The sequence below is a fragment of the Telmatherina bonti genome (assembly GCF_933228915.1).
Source record: "Telmatherina bonti genome assembly, chromosome: 18".
NCBI lineage: Eukaryota > Metazoa > Chordata > Actinopteri > Atheriniformes > Telmatherinidae > Telmatherina > Telmatherina bonti.
The window spans coordinates 7,458,226-7,479,507 of NC_136616.1; the positions used below are offsets into that span (position 1 = coordinate 7,458,226).

Below are 21,282 nucleotides of genomic sequence, written 5' to 3' on the forward strand. Positions count from 1 at the left end.
ATCTTTTGAGCCTTTTATGTGTTTTGGTTTTGAGAGTTTTGGTATGAAAAGAAACTCTGGAAACGTTGAGAATAAACCTGCTTTTGTTTCCACTCTGATAACAACGTCTGCTTATCGGACATGAGCGCTCGCCGGTACCGGTCCGAGCATCGCTCTCATTCCTTCCTGTGTGATCCGACTTCAGAGCAGAGTCTGGAGTTCAGCCTGACGGAGGAATACTGCCGAAACCACTTCCTGGTGGGCCTGCTGCTCAGAGAGGTGGCCGAGGCGCTGCCGCAAGGACCCGAAGTCCGACAGATGGCCGTGGGCGTCCTCAAGAACCTGCTCATCAAACACGCCATGGACGACCGCTACACGGCGTTCAAGGTGAGACTGGGCGGCCGGTTTCTAACCAGTTTCTAACCAGTTCTATGCAGTTTCTAACCAGTTTCTAACCTGTTTCTATCCAGTTTCTAACTAGTTCTAACCAGTGTCTATCCAGTGTCTAACCAGATTCTAAGCAGTTTCTAACCAGTCTCTAACCAGTTTTAACCAGTTTCTTACCAGTTCGAACCAGATTCTAACCAGTTCTAACCATTTTCTTAACCAGTTCTAACCCGTTTCTATCCAGTTTCTCACCAGATTCTAACCAGTCTCTAACCAGTTTTAACCAGTTTCTTACCCGTTCGAACCAGATTCTAACCAGTTGTTATCAGGGTTGGGTGTTGGGGTTGTTGGTGAAGGTGTGAACCCAAATGCAGAGAAGACAGAACAGGGAATCAGGGGAAAAACAAAGTCCCGATACACAGGACCAGGGGAAGAGTCCAAACGGCCCAGGCCGAGACGGCGGGGGCAGGCCTGGCTCTGGAGCCCCCTCGTTGGACACTGGAGACGGAGGAGAAGGAGCGACCTCCTCGCCGGACACTGGAGACGGAGGAGAAGGAGCGACCTCCTCGCCGGACACAGGGGCTGGCGCTGGGGCCGGTGGAGGAGGGTCCCGACCTGGGACCCCCTCGGGAACTCGGGACAGAAGATATGGACGAGATCTGGGCACTGGCGTGGGAGCCTGCAGCGTCGGACGGGACCTGGGCTGGGACGCAGGCGGGGACACTGGAGACGTGGGCCTCGGAGCAGGCGGGGACACTGGAGACGTGGGCCTCGGAGCAGGCGGGGACACTGGAGACGTGGGCCTCGGAGCAGGCGGGGACACTGGAGACGTGGGCCTCGGAGCAGGCGGGGACACTGGAGACGTGGGCCTCGGAGCAGGCGGGGACACTGGAGACGTGGGCCTCGGAGCAGGCGGGGACACTGGAGACGTGGGCCTCGGAACAGGCGGGGACACTGGAGACGTGGGCCTCGGAGCAGGCGGGGACACTGGAGACGTGGGCCTCGGAGCAGGCGGGGACACTGGAGACGTGGGCCTCGGAGCAGGCGGGGACACTGGAGACGTGGGCCTCGGAACAGGCGGGGACACTGGAGACGTGGGCCTCGGAGCAGGCGGGGACACTGGAGACGTGGGCCTCGGAGCAGGCGGGGACACTGGAGACGTGGGCCTCGGAGCAGGCGGGGACACTGGAGACGTGGGCCTCGGAGCAGGCGGGGACACTGGAGACGTGGGCCTCGGAGCAGGCGGGGACACTGGAGACGTGGGCCTCGGAACAGGCGGGCACACTGGAGACGTGGGCCTCGGAACAGGCGGGGACACTGGAGACGTGGGCCTCGGAACAGGCTGGGACACTGGAGACGTGGGCCTCGGAGCAGGCTGGGACACTGGAGACGTGGGCCTCGGAGCAGGCGGGGACACTGGAGACGTGGGCCTCGGAGCAGGCGGGGACACTGGAGACGTGGGCCTCGGAGCAGGCGGGGACACTGGAGACGTGGGCCTCGGAACAGGCGGGGACACTGGAGACGTGGGCCTCGGAGCAGGCGGGGACACTGGAGACGTGGGCCTCGGAGCAGGCGGGGACACTGGAGACGTGGGCCTCGGAGCAGGCGGGGACACTGGAGACGTGGGCCTCGGAGCAGGCGGGGACACTGGAGACGTGGGCCTCGGAACAGGCGGGGACACTGGAGACGTGGGCCTCGGAGCAGGCGGGGACACTGGAGACGTGGGCCTCGGAGCAGGCGGGGACACTGGAGACGTGGGACTCGGAGCAGGCGGGGACACTGGAGACGTGGGCCTCGGAACAGGCGGGGACACTGGAGACGTGGGCCTCGGAGCAGGCGGGGACACTGGAGACGTGGGCCTCGGAGCAGGCGGGGACACTGGAGACGTGGGCCTCGGAGCAGGCGGGGACACTGGAGACGTGGGCCTCGGAGCAGGCGGGGACACTGGAGACGTGGGCCTCGGAGCAGGCGGGGACACTGGAGACGTGGGCCTCGGAACAGGCGGGGACACTGGAGACGTGGGCCTCGGAACAGGCGGGGACACTGGAGACGTGGGCCTCGGAGCAGGCGGGGACACTGGAGACGTGGGCCTCGGAACAGGCGGGGACACTGGAGACGTGGGCCTCGGAACAGGCGGGGACACTGGAGACGTGGGCCTCGGAGCAGGCGGGGACACTGGAGACGTGGGCCTCGGAACAGGCTGGGACACTGGAGACGTGGGCCTCGGAGCAGGCGGGGACACTGGAGACGTGGGCCTCGGAGCAGGCGGGGACACTGGAGACGTGGGCCTCGGAGCAGGCGGGGACACTGGAGACGTGGGCCTCGGAGCAGGCGGGGACACTGGAGACGTGGGCCTCGGAGCAGGCGGGGACACTGGAGACGTGGGCCTCGGAGCAGGCGGGGACACTGGAGACGTGGGCCTCGGAGCAGGCGGGGACACTGGAGACGTGGGCCTCGGAGCAGGCGGGGACACTGGAGACGTGGGCCTCGGAGCAGGCGGGGACACTGGAGACGTGGGCCTCGGAACAGGCGGGGACACTGGAGACGTGGGCCTCGGAACAGGCGGGGACACTGGAGACGTGGGCCTCGGAGCAGGCGGGGACACTGGAGACGTGGGCCTCGGAGCAGGCGGGGACACTGGAGACGTGGGCCTCGGAACAGGCGGGGACACTGGAGACGTGGGCCTCGGAGCAGGCGGGGACACTGGAGACGTGGGCCTCGGAACAGGCGGGGACACTGGAGACGTGGGCCTCGGAGCAGGCGGGGACACTGGAGACGTGGGCCTCGGAACAGGCGGGGACACTGGAGACGTGGGCCTCGGAGCAGGCGGGGACACTGGAGACGTGGGCCTCGGAACAGGCGGGGACACTGGAGACGTGGGCCTCGGAGCAGGCGGGGACACTGGAGACGTGGGCCTCGGAGCAGGCGGGGACACTGGAGACGTGGGCCTCGGAGCAGGCGGGGACACTGGAGACGTGGGCCTCGGAGCAGGCGGGGACACTGGAGACGTGGGCCTCGGAGCAGGCGGGGACACTGGAGACGTGGGCCTCGGAACAGGCGGGGACACTGGAGACGTGGGCCTCGGAGCAGGCGGGGACACTGGAGACGTGGGCCTCGGAGCAGGCGGGGACACTGGAGACGTGGGCCTCGGAACAGGCGGGGACACTGGAGACGTGGGCCTCGGAACAGGCGGGGACACTGGAGACGTGGGCCTCGGAACAGGCGGGGACACTGGAGACGTGGGCCTCGGAACAGGCGGGGACACTGGAGACGTGGGCCTCGGAACAGGCGGGGACACTGGAGACGTGGGCCTCGGAGCAGGCGGGGACACTGGAGACGTGGGCCTCGGAACAGGCGGGGACACTGGAGACGTGGGCCTCGGAACAGGCGGGGACACTGGAGACGTGGGCCTCGGAACAGGCGGGGACACTGGAGACGTGGGCCTCGGAGCAGGCGGGGACACTGGAGACGTGGGCCTCGGAGCAGGCGGGGACACTGGAGACGTGGGCCTCGGAACAGGCGGGGACACTGGAGACGTGGGCCTCGGAACAGGCGGGGACACTGGAGACGTGGGCCTCGGAACAGGCGGGGACACTGGAGACGTGGGCCTCGGAGCAGGCGGGGACACTGGAGACGTGGGCCTCGGAGCAGGCGGGGACACTGGAGACGTGGGCCTCGGAGCAGGCGGGGACACTGGAGACGTGGGCCTCGGAGCAGGCGGGGACACTGGAGACGTGGGCCTCGGAGCAGGCGGGGACACTGGAGACGTGGGCCTCGGAGCAGGCGGGGACACTGGAGACGTGGGCCTCGGAACAGGCGGGGACACTGGAGACGTGGGCCTCGGAACAGGCGGGGACACTGGAGACGTGGGCCTCGGAGCAGGCGGGGACACTGGAGACGTGGGCCTCGGAACAGGCGGGGACACTGGAGACGTGGGCCTCGGAGCAGGCGGGGACACTGGAGACGTGGGCCTCGGAGCAGGCGGGGACACTGGAGACGTGGGCCTCGGAGCAGGCGGGGACACTGGAGACGTGGGCCTCGGAACAGGCGGGGACACTGGAGACGTGGGCCTCGGAGCAGGCGGGGACACTGGAGACGTGGGCCTCGGAGCAGGCGGGGACACTGGAGACGTGGGCCTCGGAACAGGCGGCGAAGGGGAGCAATGTTGCTTGCGGTCCCGCCTCCTTGCCATTGCTGCAGTTCATGTCAGCCCAATTCAATTCAATTCAACTTTATTTATATAGCGTCAAATCACGGCAATGCCATCTCAAGACGCTTTACAGACAGAGGGGAAAACATAATGGAAGCCAATTCATAACAGCCTATATAAGGAAACCAACAGATTGAGTTGAGTCCAACTCAATCTCCCATCCTGAGCAAGCACACTGGCAACAGTGGGAAGGAAAAAAACTCCCTTTTAACAGGAAGGAAACCTCCGGCAGAACCCGGCTCAGGACAGGCAGCCATCTGCCTCTGCTGTGTGGGGGGAAGAGGACAGAAAGACAACAGACAACAGGAACTGCTATTCCCGGCCAGGGAGACCTGCTGAGACAGGAGACATACATGTTAATGATGCTACACTGTTATGGGGGGGGGTAAAAGAAAGAGATAAAGAGAAAAAGAAAGAAGCTCAGTGTATCAGGAAATGTCCCTCAGCAGTCTAAACCTATAGCAGCATAACTAAGGGATGCTAACCATCCCTAGCTATAGGACTTATCAAAAAGATAAGTCTTCAGCCTAGTCTTAAAGGTGGGGAGGGTGTCTGCTTCCCTAACACTAACTGGGAGCTTATTCCATAAGAGAGGGGCCTGATAACCAAAGGCTCTGCCTCCTGCTCGGCTCTTTGAGACTCTAGGAACCACAAGTAAGCCTGCAGTCTGCGAACGAAGTACTCTGCTTGGTATATAAGGAACAATGAGGTCTTTGATATATAGTGGTGCCTGGTTGTGGAGGGCTTTATATGTAAGGAGAAGGATTTTAAATTCTATTCTAGATTCAACAGGCAGCCAATGAAGAGAGGCTAAAACTGGAGAAATATGATCTCTCCTGCTGGTTCTGGTCAGGACTCTGGCTGCAGAATTCTGGATCAGCTGAAGGCTTTTCAGGGCATATTTAGGACAGCCCAGTAATAGAGAGTTACAGTAATCTAGTCTCGAAGTAACAAAAGCGTGAACCAGTTTTTCTGCATCACTCTGAGACAGAATGTCCCTAATTTTGGCTATATTACGTAAATGTAAGAAGGCTGTTTTAGTAACCTGCTTAATATGTGGACCAAAGGACAGGTCAGGGTCAAATATTACTCCAAGGTTTCTCACTGTAGCACTGGAAGCTAAAGTAATGCCATCCAGGTTCATTACAAAACCGGAAAATTTAGCTCTGAGTTTTTCAGATCCAACGAGAATTACTTCAGTCTTATCTGAGTTTAAGAGGAGAAAATTTCTAGACATCCAAGTCTTTATGTCTATGAGACAATTTTGTAGCCTATTGGGCTGATTTGTTTCATCTGGTTTAAAGGATAAGTATAGTTGAGTATCATCTGCATAACACTGAACGTTTATTCCATGCTGTCTAAGCATATATAGCGTGAAGAGTATTGGTCCAAGTACAGAACCTTGAGGAACTCCATGACTTACTGTAGTTTGGGAGGAGGACTTGTCATTTACATGAACAAACGGAAGTCTATCAGATAAATATGATTTAAACCAGCTTAACGCTGTACCTGTAATTCCAACCACCTGTTCTAGTCTTTGTAACAGAATGTTATGATCGACTGTATCAAATGCAGCACTAAGATCAAGCAAGATAAGTACGGACACAAGTCCTTTGTCTGAGGCCATAAGAAGGTCATTAGTAACTTTCACCAATGCTGTCTCAGTGTTATGATGAGCTCTAAATCCTGACTGAAACTCCTCGCATAAATTATTTCTGCTCAGGTGGGCATGTAGCTGAGCCCATATCATGACAGTTCTAACCAGTTTTTAACCAGTTCTAACCAGTTTCAAACCAGTTCGAACCAGTTTGAACCAAATTCTAACCAAATTCTAACCAGTTTCTAACCAGTTTCTAACTGATGAAATGTGATGAAGCGTGATGAGACGTGATGAAACGTGATGAAGCGTGATGAGACGTGATGAAACGTGATGAAGCGTGATGAGATGTGATGAAATGTGATGAAGCGTGATGAAACGTGATGAGACGTGATGAAACGTGATGAGACGTGATGAAACGTGATGAGACGTGATGAAACGTGATGAGACGTGATGAGACATGATGAAACGTGATGAGACATGATGAAACGTGATGAGACATGATGAAACGTGATGAGACATGATGAGACGTGATGAAATGTGATGAAATGTGTCAGAACCAGCAGGCCCGGATCTGTCTGCTGTACCTGCCGCTGTGTGAGCTGCTCTACCAGAACCTGAAGCAGCTGTCGGCCCCGCCGCCGACCTCCAGCCCCGGGCTCGGCCTCAACGTGAGTCCTCCACAGACGCCACTGAGGTGCACGCTGCATATCTCCACCTCATAGCTTCTTTTTTCCCAGGGTCCCAGAGAGGACCTGATGTCCACCGACAGCAGGAGGATCAGCGCCGCCCTGGACAGAGATCACGGTGAGCCGACAGCCTCTTCCGGTTTCCTGTCGGTTCCACAGCAGCGTTTATGTAAAACACATCAGTCAGTCTGGAAGCAGCAGCTGTGGAGCAGACATGCAGCTCGTTAATGGAGTTTTCTGCCCCACCGGCCTCCTCTATTATGTTAAAGACTGGCGTATCACTCACTGCTGACACCATGATGATGATGATGATGATGATGATGATGATGAGATGAAAGCAGCTCTTCAGGAAGGGCATTAAGAACAGAAACAAAGGAAAGCAGGGAAACATTGCTGTATGTTTTGATCACTGTCACAAGGCCACGAGCTTATTGGCGGGGTCAGCATTAAATGTTAAACAGGCCGCCGCCGCCGCCATTCATCCTGGTGTTTACACAAAGTTCAGAAGAAATGGATGAAAGCAGAAGAAGCTGAGCTGTGCTGCCGTTCTCTGGATGTTGGACGTGCTGAAAGCAGGTCCAGCTGCGTAGCGTCGCTGTGCCTCTGGGCTTTTTATGACTGCAAAAGACTCGATGCGTCACAGCTGACATGTTCCAGTTGCAACCTTTCCATCCTCTTCAGATGAAGGTTTCTGTCTGAATAAGTCAGGTCTGTGTGACACATCACGTCTGGAGCAAAGAGGCCGTGTAGGTCCAGCTGGGTGCACCAGCTCCGATGGCTTCCCAGCTTGCACTGGGTCACAGTGGACTGAACATATGAGTTTAACGTGACGATTCTGCTCCGTCCTGCAGGTTTTCCCGCCCAGAACGGCCATGTTGTGAGGAGAGAGGACTCCAGAATCTCTCTGTTCATGGACCAGGGACCAGCAGACAGCATCGAGGTGAGGAACGCTGCACCAGGTCTGCAAACAGCTAAAGTGTGACAAACAGAGCGGGAAATGTCAGGCCAGGCGAGGGTGTGGAAAGGGAGGAAGGCGGGAAGTTGGATTCGCTCCAACAGGAACGAAAACAGTGACCTCCTCTGATAACCTCAGCTTGCTGCAGACTCCGCCCCCTCTCCAAACACGCCTCCTGTGAAATCCAATCTGCAGGTATGTGTGGCGTTGGGAGCAGCAGAACCGGCTGAGCAGGTGCTGCGTGACAGCAGGAGGCACAGAAACAACAAGGTGTTCATACTTTATGTAACGTTTGTACAAAAACAGCCTGACACAAAGAGGCCGGATTTTCCTCAAGTCATCCGGGAACAAATAAACAATCCGTTTAACCTGTAAAATACGCCGCAGTTTCACACAACAAACGTTTGTTACAGACGAGAATATCCAAAATGATCCTTTTGATCCCGACAGAACAACTCGATCAGATGATTCCTGTCAGTCGCTGCTTCTTCTGACTGACACGGAATAATCCGGAAAACGTGTCAGAGGTCAGAAAAGCTCGCTGTAAACAGATGTGTGAGAGGTTCAGAGAGCAGAGAGCCTTCATCAGTCGCCGCACGGACGTTAAGACGCAGCAGGAGCAGCGAGCGGGTGCTGGAAGCTGCACGTCTCCATGCTGGATCCTCAGAAACGCATGAAGACCAAGCAGTTTTAATCAGCCATGACTGCCGTGCTGGACTGGAAGGTCTGGGTGTTGGCGGGCTGGAGTCGGGGTTAGGGCTGGAATAACTGGAATCGGTTCAGCTTGTAACCTGCTGCAGAACGGCGTGGTGTGAAGCTGCTCGTCCTGCAGATGTTACCTGCTGGAGTCATGGCGGTGCAGCTGCATGATGGGGGAACAACAAGCTCGTCGTTTTGTTTAATCTGACGTGGAAAACCTGCAGGACCAGAGCTGGAAACCCCTGGTACAGAGAGAGGAGAAGTCCGGATGTGGCCCCCAGTCAGAGCTAGATGTAACCAGATGTCACGGCGTCGGGTTCGGTACCAGCTGATCACGCTGCAGCTCCATGCTTCTTCACGGCGCCTGGACATCGGCGCCGCTGCAGGCCAACATGACCACGCCTGCAGCACTGCCGCTCTGCATCCGTGACTCATTAAAGCTGATTGGATTGAAAAGCATTAAGTAGGAAACACATTAATAAGCTCTTACTGGAAACCGCGGCAACGCTCGCTCCCAGCCTGCATCCGTGTGAATAATGACCCTCAGGAAGGGATTCAGAACGCTTGGGGGGAAGGTTGTGACTCTGCGGCCGATCTCTGGACTTGTTTCAACATCGTAGAGTTATGTAAGCTGTAACTTGGGACAACCGAAGATAAAACCTCCAACAGGAAGATGGACTCAGTAAATACCACAGAAACATGAGAGATCCTCCGGGACTCCAGCTGCTGCTCCTGTTGCTGCTCCTTTCTCCGTCAGGAGGCGTCTCGAGTCGCCGGTTCATGATGGAAGCTGTCATATTTTCATACCTTTTATGTGAATGACTGATCCTGCAGCTCTTCTCTACGTTCCTGCTCGGTATCATCTGACTGTAGTTTACCGCTGACGGCCGTCATTACCGAGGCTTATCTGCAGCGACGTTGTGAAACCCGTCTGGTCTTCACCGGGTCTCTGAAAGGATGTAAATAAAACCCAGATAAACAAAAACACAGACACGTTACGCAACTTCTGGACAAACTGTCTCAAAGTTACATGAAGTGATCGCTTTTCTTATTCTGTCATTTTTATTTCATTTTTTATTTTTTAATTTTATTATTATTTTTGGCTTTTATCTTTCTGTGTGATTTTTTTTTACATTGTTTTCATATAAAATGTGTTTTTTTTCTTTAATAATTTTTTAAATGTGAGGTTTGCTGGGGTGAAACCAGCGTTCCCAGTTCCCCCCCTAAACCGTGTGGACTGGACCTCTAATGGTTGGTCCTGGCAGCACAGCGCCTCACACAGATGATATTCATCTTGTAGCTTTTAGACAATTCTTTTGTTGCTTTGCGTCAGTTTTATGTATCTCTCTGATGTTTACGGATCTTAGCAACGCTGAAAGGACTCAGACCTCGCTGAGGCGCGCTGACGTCCGTACGGACTGCAGGAAGAGGCCAGAAAAACTCATCGTTGGTCTCAGAACCGCAGCAACAGCAGAGCTTCGCTCAGTTTTTTGAGGTGAAACACGAAGCCAAGGAGGAAAGACATCAGAAATGATCAGAGAGAAGCAGCTGTTGAGGTCGGTTTGGGTTCATCTCTGCCGTGACAAACATTAGAGATGGACCGAAGGGCCTCCTTCACCTCCTTCACCCCCTTCACCTCCTTCCTCTGAGAAATGAATATTCAGTTTACTGACAGGATCTGATTGGAAAACTCAGCTTTCCTTTCGCACATCCAACACGTTTCTGCTGTCTGATGCTTTTTCACTTCATTTATAACAATAAACTCTCATGAATGTTTTCGGCTTTTCTTCACAACGTCTGGAAATGTCGACATTTTTAGTGTTTTATTCATCATGATCCGCTGCAGTCAGTCCCGTTTTTTCTTTCTGCTTTGGTCGCTCCTCACTTAAAAAGCTCCGCTGTCGCGTCGGAAGTTGGAGGGAACTGTTCATGCACCGACGGGTCAAACTACATGAAGTACAGCAGCATTTTAACCTGCTTTAAGTTCATTTAGTCAGTTAATCTTCATCCCAGTCCTCCTCACTGGACTGTTGCTGCAGGATGATGCCGCTCATGTCGGGCCGTTGGAACAAATCTTTCATCACCTGCAGAGTGGTCAGTATTCATCTGGATCCTCTGGGCCACTGAGAGCTGTTCCCATGGATCGTTGCAACCCTTCCCAGCCCAGTTTGGCTTTTTAACACTAGAGCCGCCAACATTCCAATACTCCTAGAACCGCCGAGAAGGGTCATTTTTACCGCCCCCTGCTGCAACAGCGCAAATAACACAAAGATGCTTTGAAGTTGTTTGATTCCATTTATTATGTTAATAGTTATAATTGAGACTTTAAAAAAATTGCTAAACAGTAAAAAAAAACATATATTAGATAACAAAATAACATATTTCAATATTCTAATTAATTTTACCGAAAGATAAACGCTGCTCTTCAACTTATTTTTCATTCACTCGCATACAAACACGACACGTGATGTGGCGATGTGCGATCAGCTCCTCCTACTCACTAGATGACTCGTTATCAGGGAAAAGAGGCGGATCATCACTTTCTCCAGCTACTGATTCCTCCACCGTCCCGTCAGAATCCTCCACCGTCATCCAGAGCTAGTTCTCCGTCACTCAGTTCTTGAAAAAATAACCAAGCTTCTTTGGCATTCATATATCTCTGGTATTAATCCATTTCTCAAATTCAGCGATCATAAAACCCTCTTACTCACTCTTTGACAGCTTTCAAACTCACACGCATTACGAAGCAACCGGGAGTGGCGCGAATGGGCGTGGCGCGAAAACATCTGACAGATGAAAACAATGCATTTCATTAGGCGGTAGAAATGACCCCGTTGGCGGTTCCAGATATTTATGCTCAGATTTCTTTTTGTTGTGATCACACACTCACCAAAATTCACTAAAAGTTCACTGGACCCATTTCAGGAAAAGTGATGAATTTGGAGAGATAGGGATTTCATTTTAACAGCGATATAAGTGGTTGAAGAGCCAAGGAGGTAAAAATGACCCGCTTGGCGGTTCTAGTGTTAACCGGATACTGGAACATGAGCAGGAGCTGGGAGGCAGACTGGGAGGATCATCTGCCCTGACTTGTAGAGGAAACACATCATAAAGTTTCCATTTACACCTGAGTGTGTGTTTAAGTCTGCTGCTTCTTCCAAACACCACAGTGTGTGTGTGTGTGTGTGTGTGTGTGTGTGTGTGTGTGTGTGTGTGTGTGTGTGTGTGTGTGTGTGTGTGTGTGTGTTAACCCCTAAAACTCCGTCAGGCTGACGGCACACAGTGCGCCGTCCCTGATGTTAACAGTCTCAGGACCAGCAGTGTGGAACTGTGATGGTCATGTGACCCTCCAGCTGGTCTACGGAGGTTTTCTATCCGTCCAGGAGGTCTACGATCCAGATGTAGTGTTTATTCAGAGACCTTAGATGGTAAATCCACCATTATTTATCACATCTGTATCACCATCACTACCATGTTGCTAAGAGACCTGAAATTCTTCATAAGAAATAGAAGAAAAGACAAACTGGCTTCGTGTTTTAAGGTTTAAAGGTCTAGTCGGTCGGATCCGTGTCGTTCCTCCCGTCAGCATCACTCCATAAATGTCCGGCTCGTCGGACTCGTCATGTTTCTGGGGTTCCTGCTGCGACGGAAGGTCCGATGCTTCAGTTCTCTGAGAAAAGACAGAAAAGCTGAAAGAAACATCTCAAACTGTCCCGGCTTCAGTCAGCAAGTTAAATGTTGGATTTCCTGACACCTTGGTGAAAACGCTTCCATGGTTTCCCACAGTGAGGGTGTGTTATGTGTGTGTGATGCTCTGTTGCAGCTGCAGCGCCGTGCTTCCACCATGAGCAGCAGTCCCATGCCTCCCATCAGCAGACTGGGCCAGTACGAGATCAAGGGCCTCCTCTTCTGCTTCCTGCACATCGTCAAGACCTTGTCAGAGGGTCAGTAACGATCTGCCGCTGCACGCCGTCCTCACCCGGAACACAGTGTTTGCTTTGACGTGCAGAACGGCTTGAATCCTTGTCACTTTGTGAAAATAAAACACACATGCTGCTTGTTTGCAGACACGCTTACGGCCTACTGGAATAAAATGAGCCCTCAGGACATCATGAACTTCCTCAGCTTGCTGGAGTGAGTAGAAAATATTTTTATTTCCTTCTAACGCATCATGATGGAAATATGTCACCGTTGGAGACATCCCAGTTGGAGCTTGTCTTTCTGTTCTCTGCAGGATCTGTCTGGTCCAGTTCCGTTATGCTGGAAAGAGAAATATTGGCAGGTAAGCCAGGAAAACAGCCCTCGTCACACCTGCTCGGTATGTCAACACGCGCCTTACGAAACCTCAGCCAGAGATACGCGACGGCAGCTTGTCCCGGCATGTTTCCTAACAGAGCAGGTGAAGTTTAGGTATTTACCCCCTCATCCACTCTGATCTGAAGGAAGATGATTATTTCCTCCTGTCTGATGACTTATGATCATTCCTGTGAAGTTTTATGTCATGGGACAGATGTGTCAAGATTTACCCTCCCAACTTTATTTATAAGGCACCCCACACAGTCATATGAGGTTATCAGGCATATCAGGTAAACGTAAGAGGCGGGAAAATCTCAGCGAAATATCGAATCTCTGGATTTTTTGCTTCACGATTTTAAAATTTTCTTTTTTTGTTTTAAAAAAATTATTTTTTTATAATAAATGAAAATAATCCATAATAAAATTTTTGTCATTTTTATTGATCTTTTAACTTGTTTTCTTGTGCATCATAGCAGCAGAATGATGGTCTGGCTGCTGAGTTGTTTTATCTTCGTTGAAATCAAGAAAAATGACGAAAAAAAAAAGTTTTCTACGTTTTTCTTTTGTTTTTAATCTACAAAAATCAGCAATATCAAAGAATTGTGAAAATCACAATTTAAATCGAATCAGCACCCAAAACATCGGAATCGAGTCGGGACAAAGCTTATCGCCACAGCCCCAGTAAACGTCCACAGATATAACAGAACCAGACTAAAGAGAGGAAAGCCGGAATAACGGAGGTCAGCTCGGAGACAGACGTGTTTTTAACAAGCGGTTCTGTTTTTCTTCACTTCCTTGTTGTTGATGACAAAACTTCATCAGGTCGTCTCCAACTAACAGACACACCCCTCTCTCCTCTGTCCATGCATTGTTCCTCCAGGAGCCAGGAGGTGTGTGTTGCCAAACTGTTCTCGTCCGACAGGAAGTCTCAGACGATGCCCGCCATGCGGTGTCACCGCGCCAGCCTCCTGCAGACCAAGATGCACCAGTTCAGCACCATGGAGGCCTCCCTCACCCTCAACATGGGTAAGCAGACGCGCCGGTTCGTTTGCAGACAGACGACGTTCCTGACGGCTTCCTGAAGTCCATTAAGTTCACTGCATAGATTTATGTTCAGGTGTGTGTGTGTGTGTGTGTGTGCAGGAATGGGACCATCAGAGGCAGAAATCCACCATCAGGCTTTGCTGGAGGGCAACATCTCCACCGAGGTGTGCCTGAGTGTCCTGGATGTCCTGTCTCTTTTTACTCAGTGTTTTAAGGTCAGCACACACACACACACACACGCACACACAGGCTGCGTCTTCTTCATGTGAAGAAATGATAGTTTAAGGCCGTGACAGGTTGACGGGTTTCCTTCTGGCTGTTTCTGTCCATCAGACCCAGCTGCTGGACAGCGACGGTCACAACCCGCTCATGAAGAAGGTGTTTGACGTCTACCTGGCTTTCCTGAAGGTCGGCCAATCAGAAGCTGCCTTCAGACACGTCTTCGCTGCTCTCCGGGCTTTCATCAACAAGGTGTGTGTTCTCGTTCTCGTGTCTCTCTACCAATCAGGTCTTGTTGTTTACACACCGCCTGCATTTCCAAGTATCTGTAAACACACACGTGTTTCCTGCCACTTGTGCTGCAGTTAGCAGAGATTCTCTCTGTCAGTCAACAACAACAACAAACAACAACAACCACAAATAACAACAACAACAAAAAACAACCACAACAAGTGTAGATCTGGACTAAACTGGTTCTTCAGAACGACCAATAAACAGCTTTGTTTCCTCGCTGCTGATTGGCTCAGATCCTCACATGCTGGCTTCGTTTTTTACCTGCTGTGTTTATTTATTCATCTGGTTTAAACTAATTACAGCTGATATCATCCACCTATCCATTCATCCATCCATCCATCCACCATCATCCACCTATCCATTCATCCATCCACCCATCATCCACCCATCCATTCATCCATCCGTCCATCCACCCATCCATTCATCCATCCATCCATCCAACCATCCATCCATCCACCCATCATCCATCCATCCATCCACCCATCATCCACCCATCCATCCACCCATCCATTCATCCATCCATCCATCCACACATCCACCCACCCATCCATTCATCCATCCATTCATCCATCCACCCATCCATTCACCCATCCATCCATCCACCCATCCATTCATCCATCCACCCATCCATTCATCCATCCATCCACCCACCCATCCATTCATCCATCCATTCATCCATCCATCCACCCATCCATTCATATATCCATCCATCCACCCACCCATCCATCCATCCATCCACCTACCCATCCATTCATCCATCCACCCATCCATCCATCCATCCACCCACCCATCCATTCATCCACCCATCCATTCATCCATCCATCCATCCATCCACCCATCATCCAACCATCCATCCATCCATCCATCCACCCATCATCCACCCATCCATTCATCCACCCATCCATCCACCCATCATCCACCCATCCATCCATCCACCCATCCATTCATCCACCCATCATCCACCCATGCACTCATTCATCCATCCATCCACCCATCCATCTATCCACCCACCCATCCATCCATCCATCCATCCACCCATCATCCGCCCAACCATCCATTCATCCACCCATCCATCCATCCACACATCCACCCACCCATCCATTCATCCATCCATTCATCCATCCACCCATCCATTCACCCATCCATCCATCCACCCATCCATTCATCCATCCACCCATCCATTCATCCATCCATCCACCCACCCATCCATTCATCCATCCATTCATCCATCCATCCACCCATCCATTCATATATCCATCCATCCACCCACCCATCCATCCATCCATCCACCTACCCATCCATTCATCCATCCACCCATCCATCCATCCATCCACCCACCCATCCATTCATCCACCCATCCATTCATCCATCCATCCATCCATCCACCCATCATCCAACCATCCATCCATCCATCCATCCACCCATCATCCACCCATCCATTCATCCACCCATCCATCCATCCATCCACCCATCATCCACCCATCCATCCATCCACCCATCCATTCATCCACCCATCATCCACCCATGCACTCATTCATCCATCCATCCACCCATCCATCTATCCACCCACCCATCCATCCATCCATCCATCCACCCATCATCCGCCCAACCATCCATTCATCCACCCATCCATCCATCCACTCATCATCCACCCATCCATTCATCCACCCATCCATCCATCCATCCATCCACCCATCATCCACCCATCCATCCATTCATCCATCCATCCATCCATCCATCCACCCATCTACTCATCTATCCATCCCTCCATCCATCACCCACCCTTCAATCCACCCATTCATCATCCATCCATCCATCCATCTACCCATCTACTTATCCGTCCATCATCCACCTATCCATCTACCCATCTACTCACCCATCCATCCATCTACCGATCCATCCATCATCCACCTATCCATCCATCCATCATCCACCCATCCATCCATCCACCCATCCATCTACCCATCTACTCATCCATCCACCCATCTATCCATCCACCCATCCATCCGTCCATCCACCCATCCATCTACCCATCTACTCACCCACCCATCCATCTACCCATCCATCCATCATCCACCTATCCATCCATCCATCTACCCATCCATCCATCATCCACCTATCCATCCATCCATCATCCACCCATCCATCCATCCACCCATCCATCTACTCATCCATCCACCCATCTATCCATCCACCCATCCATCCGTCCATCCACCCATCCATCTACCGATCTACTCATCCATCCATCCATCCATCCACCTACCCATCCATCCATCCATCCAGCTGAAAGAAAAGGTCTTTAAAGATTGGTTTAAGTGGGAAAAGAACAAACATTTTGACCCAAACATCAGGAACTACGGTCAGAACCGTATTCTGGGAAAAGAAACTGGACCAAACTGAAGAAGTCCATCATCTCCCGATGAAGCAGTTGGGAATAATTCTCTGTATTTCTTATTCCAGGATGTGTTTAAGTTGCTTCTGTGAATTTTCCCTATCAGGTTCTTGTGATCCACATCTATCAGGTAGAATTGAATTTGATGTTAAATGAGGCGGAAGCCTGCATGTGTTCTTGTAATCTCACATTCCTTCATCTTTCCAGCAGCACGTTGTTGAACCGAGGTGGAACATGGCTGCTGATGTCGGCTTATTCCTTCCACTCCTTCCTAACAGCCACTGTTATTTCTGCTGTCTTCCCTTCATGAATCATCTTCTGTGCTACCTAATCCCTCCCGACACGCAGTCTGCTTTTAATCCACTAACATGCTGTCCCCCCAGTTCCCATCGGTGCTCTTTAAGGGCCGAGTGACGCTCTGCGAGGCTCTGTGCTGCGAAGTGCTGAAATGCTGCGTCTCGAAGCTGGCGTCCCTGAGAGCCGATGCGTCTGGGCTGCTCTACATGCTGATGAGGAACAACTACGAGTACACCAAGAGGAAGACCTTCCTACGGACGCACCTGCAGGTAAACCTGGCCTGAGACCCTACTTCAGGGATCCTCAGTCCTGGTCCTGGAGGGCCGGTTGTCCTGCAGGTTTTCTAAGTGTCCCTGCTGGAAGCATGTCTGCTAAATACACACTGATCTGAATCAGGTGTGTTGCAGCGGGGATACTTGCATGACACTGGCCCTCCAGGACCAGGACCGAGTGTCCCTGCCCTCATCTCGGCGCAAACGAGGTACAAAAGGCAGCGCTGTCAGCAGTTCTTGGTGGTCTTGACCTTTCAGCTCCACGGGTCGGCTCCTCGAGAGGCTTTTCTAAGGGAAGAATGTGAAGAGGGCTTGTGACCAGTTTAAACACAGCTGGGGTTCTGGCGCCTCTGCAGTTGCTAAATGCTGTCCAGCTTTCCAGAAACTCTCTCTGGACTCTGGTTTTCCTTGTTTTTAATCTTTTCCCGCTCTTAGATCATCATCGCAGTGAGCCAGCTGATCTCCGACGTGGCGCTGACGGGCAGCTCGCGCTTCCAGGAGTCTCTCTCCATCATCAACAACTTTGCGAACAGTGACAAGGCGATGAAGGTATGTGAGAAGTACGGGTTGGAAAGCCCACCCAAACCCCAAAGTCTCTGGATCCACATTTCCTGATCCTGATTCAGGAGTCCGGCTCTGGTCCTCAAGGGTCACAATCTGCTGGTTTTCCTCGCATCCCTGCTCCAACACACCTGACCCAAACCAACCCGTCGTTGTGCAGAACTTCATACATCCAGCGTAAGCCAGGTGTGTTGGAGCAGGGACATGCAGAAAAGCTGCAGGACAGCGGCCCTCGATGACCGGCTTTGGACTCCTCCGGTCTGAAGGACACAGTCTGCCATAACTTCCAGTATCACAGACTGGGAATCTGGTCCATGGGACTGGGAATCTGATCCATGGGACTGAGAATCTGATCCATGGGACTGGGAATCTGATCCATGGGACTGGGAATCTGGTCCATGGGACTGGGAATCTGGTCCATGGGACTGGGAATCTGATCCATGGAACTGGGAATCTGATCCATGGGACTGGGAATCTGATCCATGGGACTGGGAATCTGGTCCATGGGACTGGGAATCTGATCCATGGAACTGGGAATCTGGTCCATGGGACTGGGAATCTGATCCATGGGACTGAGAATCTGATCCATGGGACTGGGAATCTGATCCATGGAACTGGGAATCTGATCCATGGGACTGAGAATCTGATCCATGGGACTGGGAATCTGATCCATGGGACTGGGAATCTGGTCCATGGGACTGGGAATCTGATCCATGGGACTGGGAATCTGATCCATGGAACTGGGAATCTGGTCCATGGGACTGGGAATCTGATCCATGGGACTGAGAATCTGATCCATGGGACTGGGAATCTGATCCATGGGACTGGGAATCTGGTCCATGGGACTGGGAATCTGATCCATGGAACTGGGAATCTGATCCATGGGACTGAGAATCTGATCCATGGGACTGGGAATCTGATCCATGGGACTGGGAATCTGGTCCATGGGACTGGGAATCTGATCCATGGGACTGGGAATCTGATCCATGGAACTGGGAATCTGGTCCATGGGACTGGGAATCTGATCCATGGGACTGAGAATCTGATCCATGGGACTGGGAATCTGATCCATGGGACTGGGAATCTGATCCATGGGACTGGGAATCTGGTCCATGGGACTGGGAATCTGATCCATGGGACTGAGAATCTGATCCATGGGACTGGGAATCTGGTCCATGGGACTGGGAATCTGATCCATGGGACTGGGAATCTGGTCCATGGGACTGGGAATCTGATCCATGGGACTGGGAATCTGATCCATGGAACTGGGAATCTGGTCCATGGGACTGGGAATCTGATCCATGGGACTGAGAATCTGATCCATGGGACTGGGAATCTGATCCATGGGACTGGGAATCTGGTCCATGGGACTGGGAATCTGATCCATGGGACTGGGAATCTGATCCATGGAACTGGGAATCTGGTCCATGGGACTGGGAATCTGATCCATGGGACTGGGAATCTGGTCCATGGGACTGGGACGCTTCGTGTGGTTCTGCTACTGTAGATCTCAGCTAAGTTAACATCTGGAGTTCCCCACAAGACTCCAGTTTGGGCTCCGATTGTTCTGCATCTAGACGCTCCCACAAGCTCAGATCATGACAACAAAACGGACGGTGTGTTGTGATGATAATGATGATGATGAAGGTGATGATGATGATGACAGTCAGCTCCGTTTCTGCCTCTCAGGGACAAATTATTCCTAATTATTATCCATTCATTCGTTTCTGTAGACGTGTAAAGTCGCCAACGTTACAAAATAAGGACATTTTTAAACCAGTGTACAAATATATATATATGTTTTTGTACTTTAAATAAATGGTTCTGATGTGTTTTTAACCCGAATAGATGGTTTAAAAAAGCAGGGATAGATAATGTAGATATGTGGTGATTTCCAGCTGTTCTGGAGGAGGATCGCTGCTGTTTGAGACAGAAATAATACAGAATAGGGGAAATAAAGGCGTATATCTGTAATTAAAACACACTGACAACCTGAAGAAATGCTTCGGCTGAACGCTGGGGGGGGGGGTTATGTGTGAACAGAGAAACTATCCTCCCCAACGCCATTGTTCATAACCAGATTAAAAACAACATTGTTCGGAGGGAACTGGGTTAGAGACGCACCAGTTCTGCAGCTCATACCAAACCAAAACTGTTATGATGGAGTGGAGAGATGTGGACCCAAACGCAGAGATGAGAAAGCGGGGAGGTAGGTTCCAGAAGGTTTATTCTGATCCAAAGCACACAGGGGACTAACTAAACCACGTAAGGCAACAAAGGGCAACAAAATGATCCAACAAACACAACTGAAACAGAGGGATATAAATACACTGGAACAAAACGAGACACAGGTGAAACAAATGAACCCAGGTGAAACCAATGAACAGAAAATCAATGAAGCTAAACAAGAACCAAGAGAACTAAACAGAAAAAACTACAAAATAAAACAGGAAACTAGAAACTAAGGCACTGAATGAAACCACCACATCATGACAGAAACTACCACATCATAACCAAAACAAAGCAGATGATGAGTAACTTTGTTTTTTGTTGCATGCACGAGTCACTCCCATCTGATTACCTAAACAGATCTTTAGGATTAATTAAGCGTGGTGTTTCACATGGCCATAAACTAACTTTCCCACATGTTTCGCCCCTGAAAGGTCCGATTGTGTCTGTTTCCTTCAGTCCACAGCCTTTCCGTCTGAAGTTAAAGGTCTAACCAAGCGCATACGCACGGTGCTGATGGCCACCGCTCAGATGAAGGAGCACGAGAAAGACCCCGAGATGCTGCTGGACCTCCAGTACAGCCTGGCCCGGTCCTACGCCAGCACCCCCGAGCTCAGGCGGACGTGGCTGGACAGCATGGCTAGGGCGCACTTAAAGAACGGAGATCTGTCCGAGGTATGAACCCCACTCGTCCAAGAATGGCTTCTACCTTCCTCCTTGTGCTCCTTCTCCTTAGTTCAAATCAAATCAAAGATACTTTTTTCATCCCCAAGGGGAAATTCAGAGTTCAAGCCAGCTCGTCCAAGGTCAGACACACAAACATGTAACATTCATGACAAAAGAGCAAAACAGAACCGAGCCAAGCTCAGGCCATGCAGCTATTATACCAGCGCTGACTTACAATAGATAAGAACAGAGATACAATAGGATCATAGGGGGTTGAGGGCAAAAAAAGGTCATGTAACTCCAGGCCGCGCCAGGAAAACGCGGTCCGAAAATACAGAGAAAAAAAACCTCATACGCTGAAGCACAGACTAAACAAGACATACAAAGTCCAGGAAGGCGGTGAGTCATGTGGGAGGGGGCTGGGGGTAGATGAGGAGGGGGGCAGAGCATCTGTGAACATCTCTTCTAACGTTCTCAGGGGGGGTTGCACCGGCCC

The 21,282-nt window shown here is 51.8% G+C and overlaps 1 protein-coding gene across 7 annotated transcripts in view; it reads left to right on the forward strand.

The window, feature by feature from the left end:
• dock11 (dedicator of cytokinesis 11) overlaps positions 1-21,282 on the forward strand; it is an 85,583-nt gene that overhangs the window by 44,449 nt on the left and 19,852 nt on the right. For 6 of the 7 annotated variants that reach the window (XM_079257589.1, XM_079257595.1, XM_079257592.1 and 3 more), the window contains exons 32-44: positions 185-366; positions 6,731-6,844; positions 6,914-6,980; positions 7,714-7,802; positions 12,340-12,460; positions 12,584-12,650; positions 12,751-12,798; positions 13,693-13,838; positions 13,956-14,071; positions 14,190-14,327; positions 17,145-17,327; positions 17,766-17,879; positions 20,580-20,795. In XM_079257589.1, the coding sequence (XP_079113715.1) occupies positions 185-366; positions 6,731-6,844; positions 6,914-6,980; positions 7,714-7,802; positions 12,340-12,460; positions 12,584-12,650; positions 12,751-12,798; positions 13,693-13,838; positions 13,956-14,071; positions 14,190-14,327; positions 17,145-17,327; positions 17,766-17,879; positions 20,580-20,795 (1,601 nt within the window). The remainder of the gene's footprint in view (positions 1-184; positions 367-6,730; positions 6,845-6,913; positions 6,981-7,713; positions 7,803-12,339; positions 12,461-12,583; positions 12,651-12,750; positions 12,799-13,692; positions 13,839-13,955; positions 14,072-14,189; positions 14,328-17,144; positions 17,328-17,765; positions 17,880-20,579; positions 20,796-21,282) is intronic. The other variant, XM_079257590.1, reaches the window with a different exon arrangement.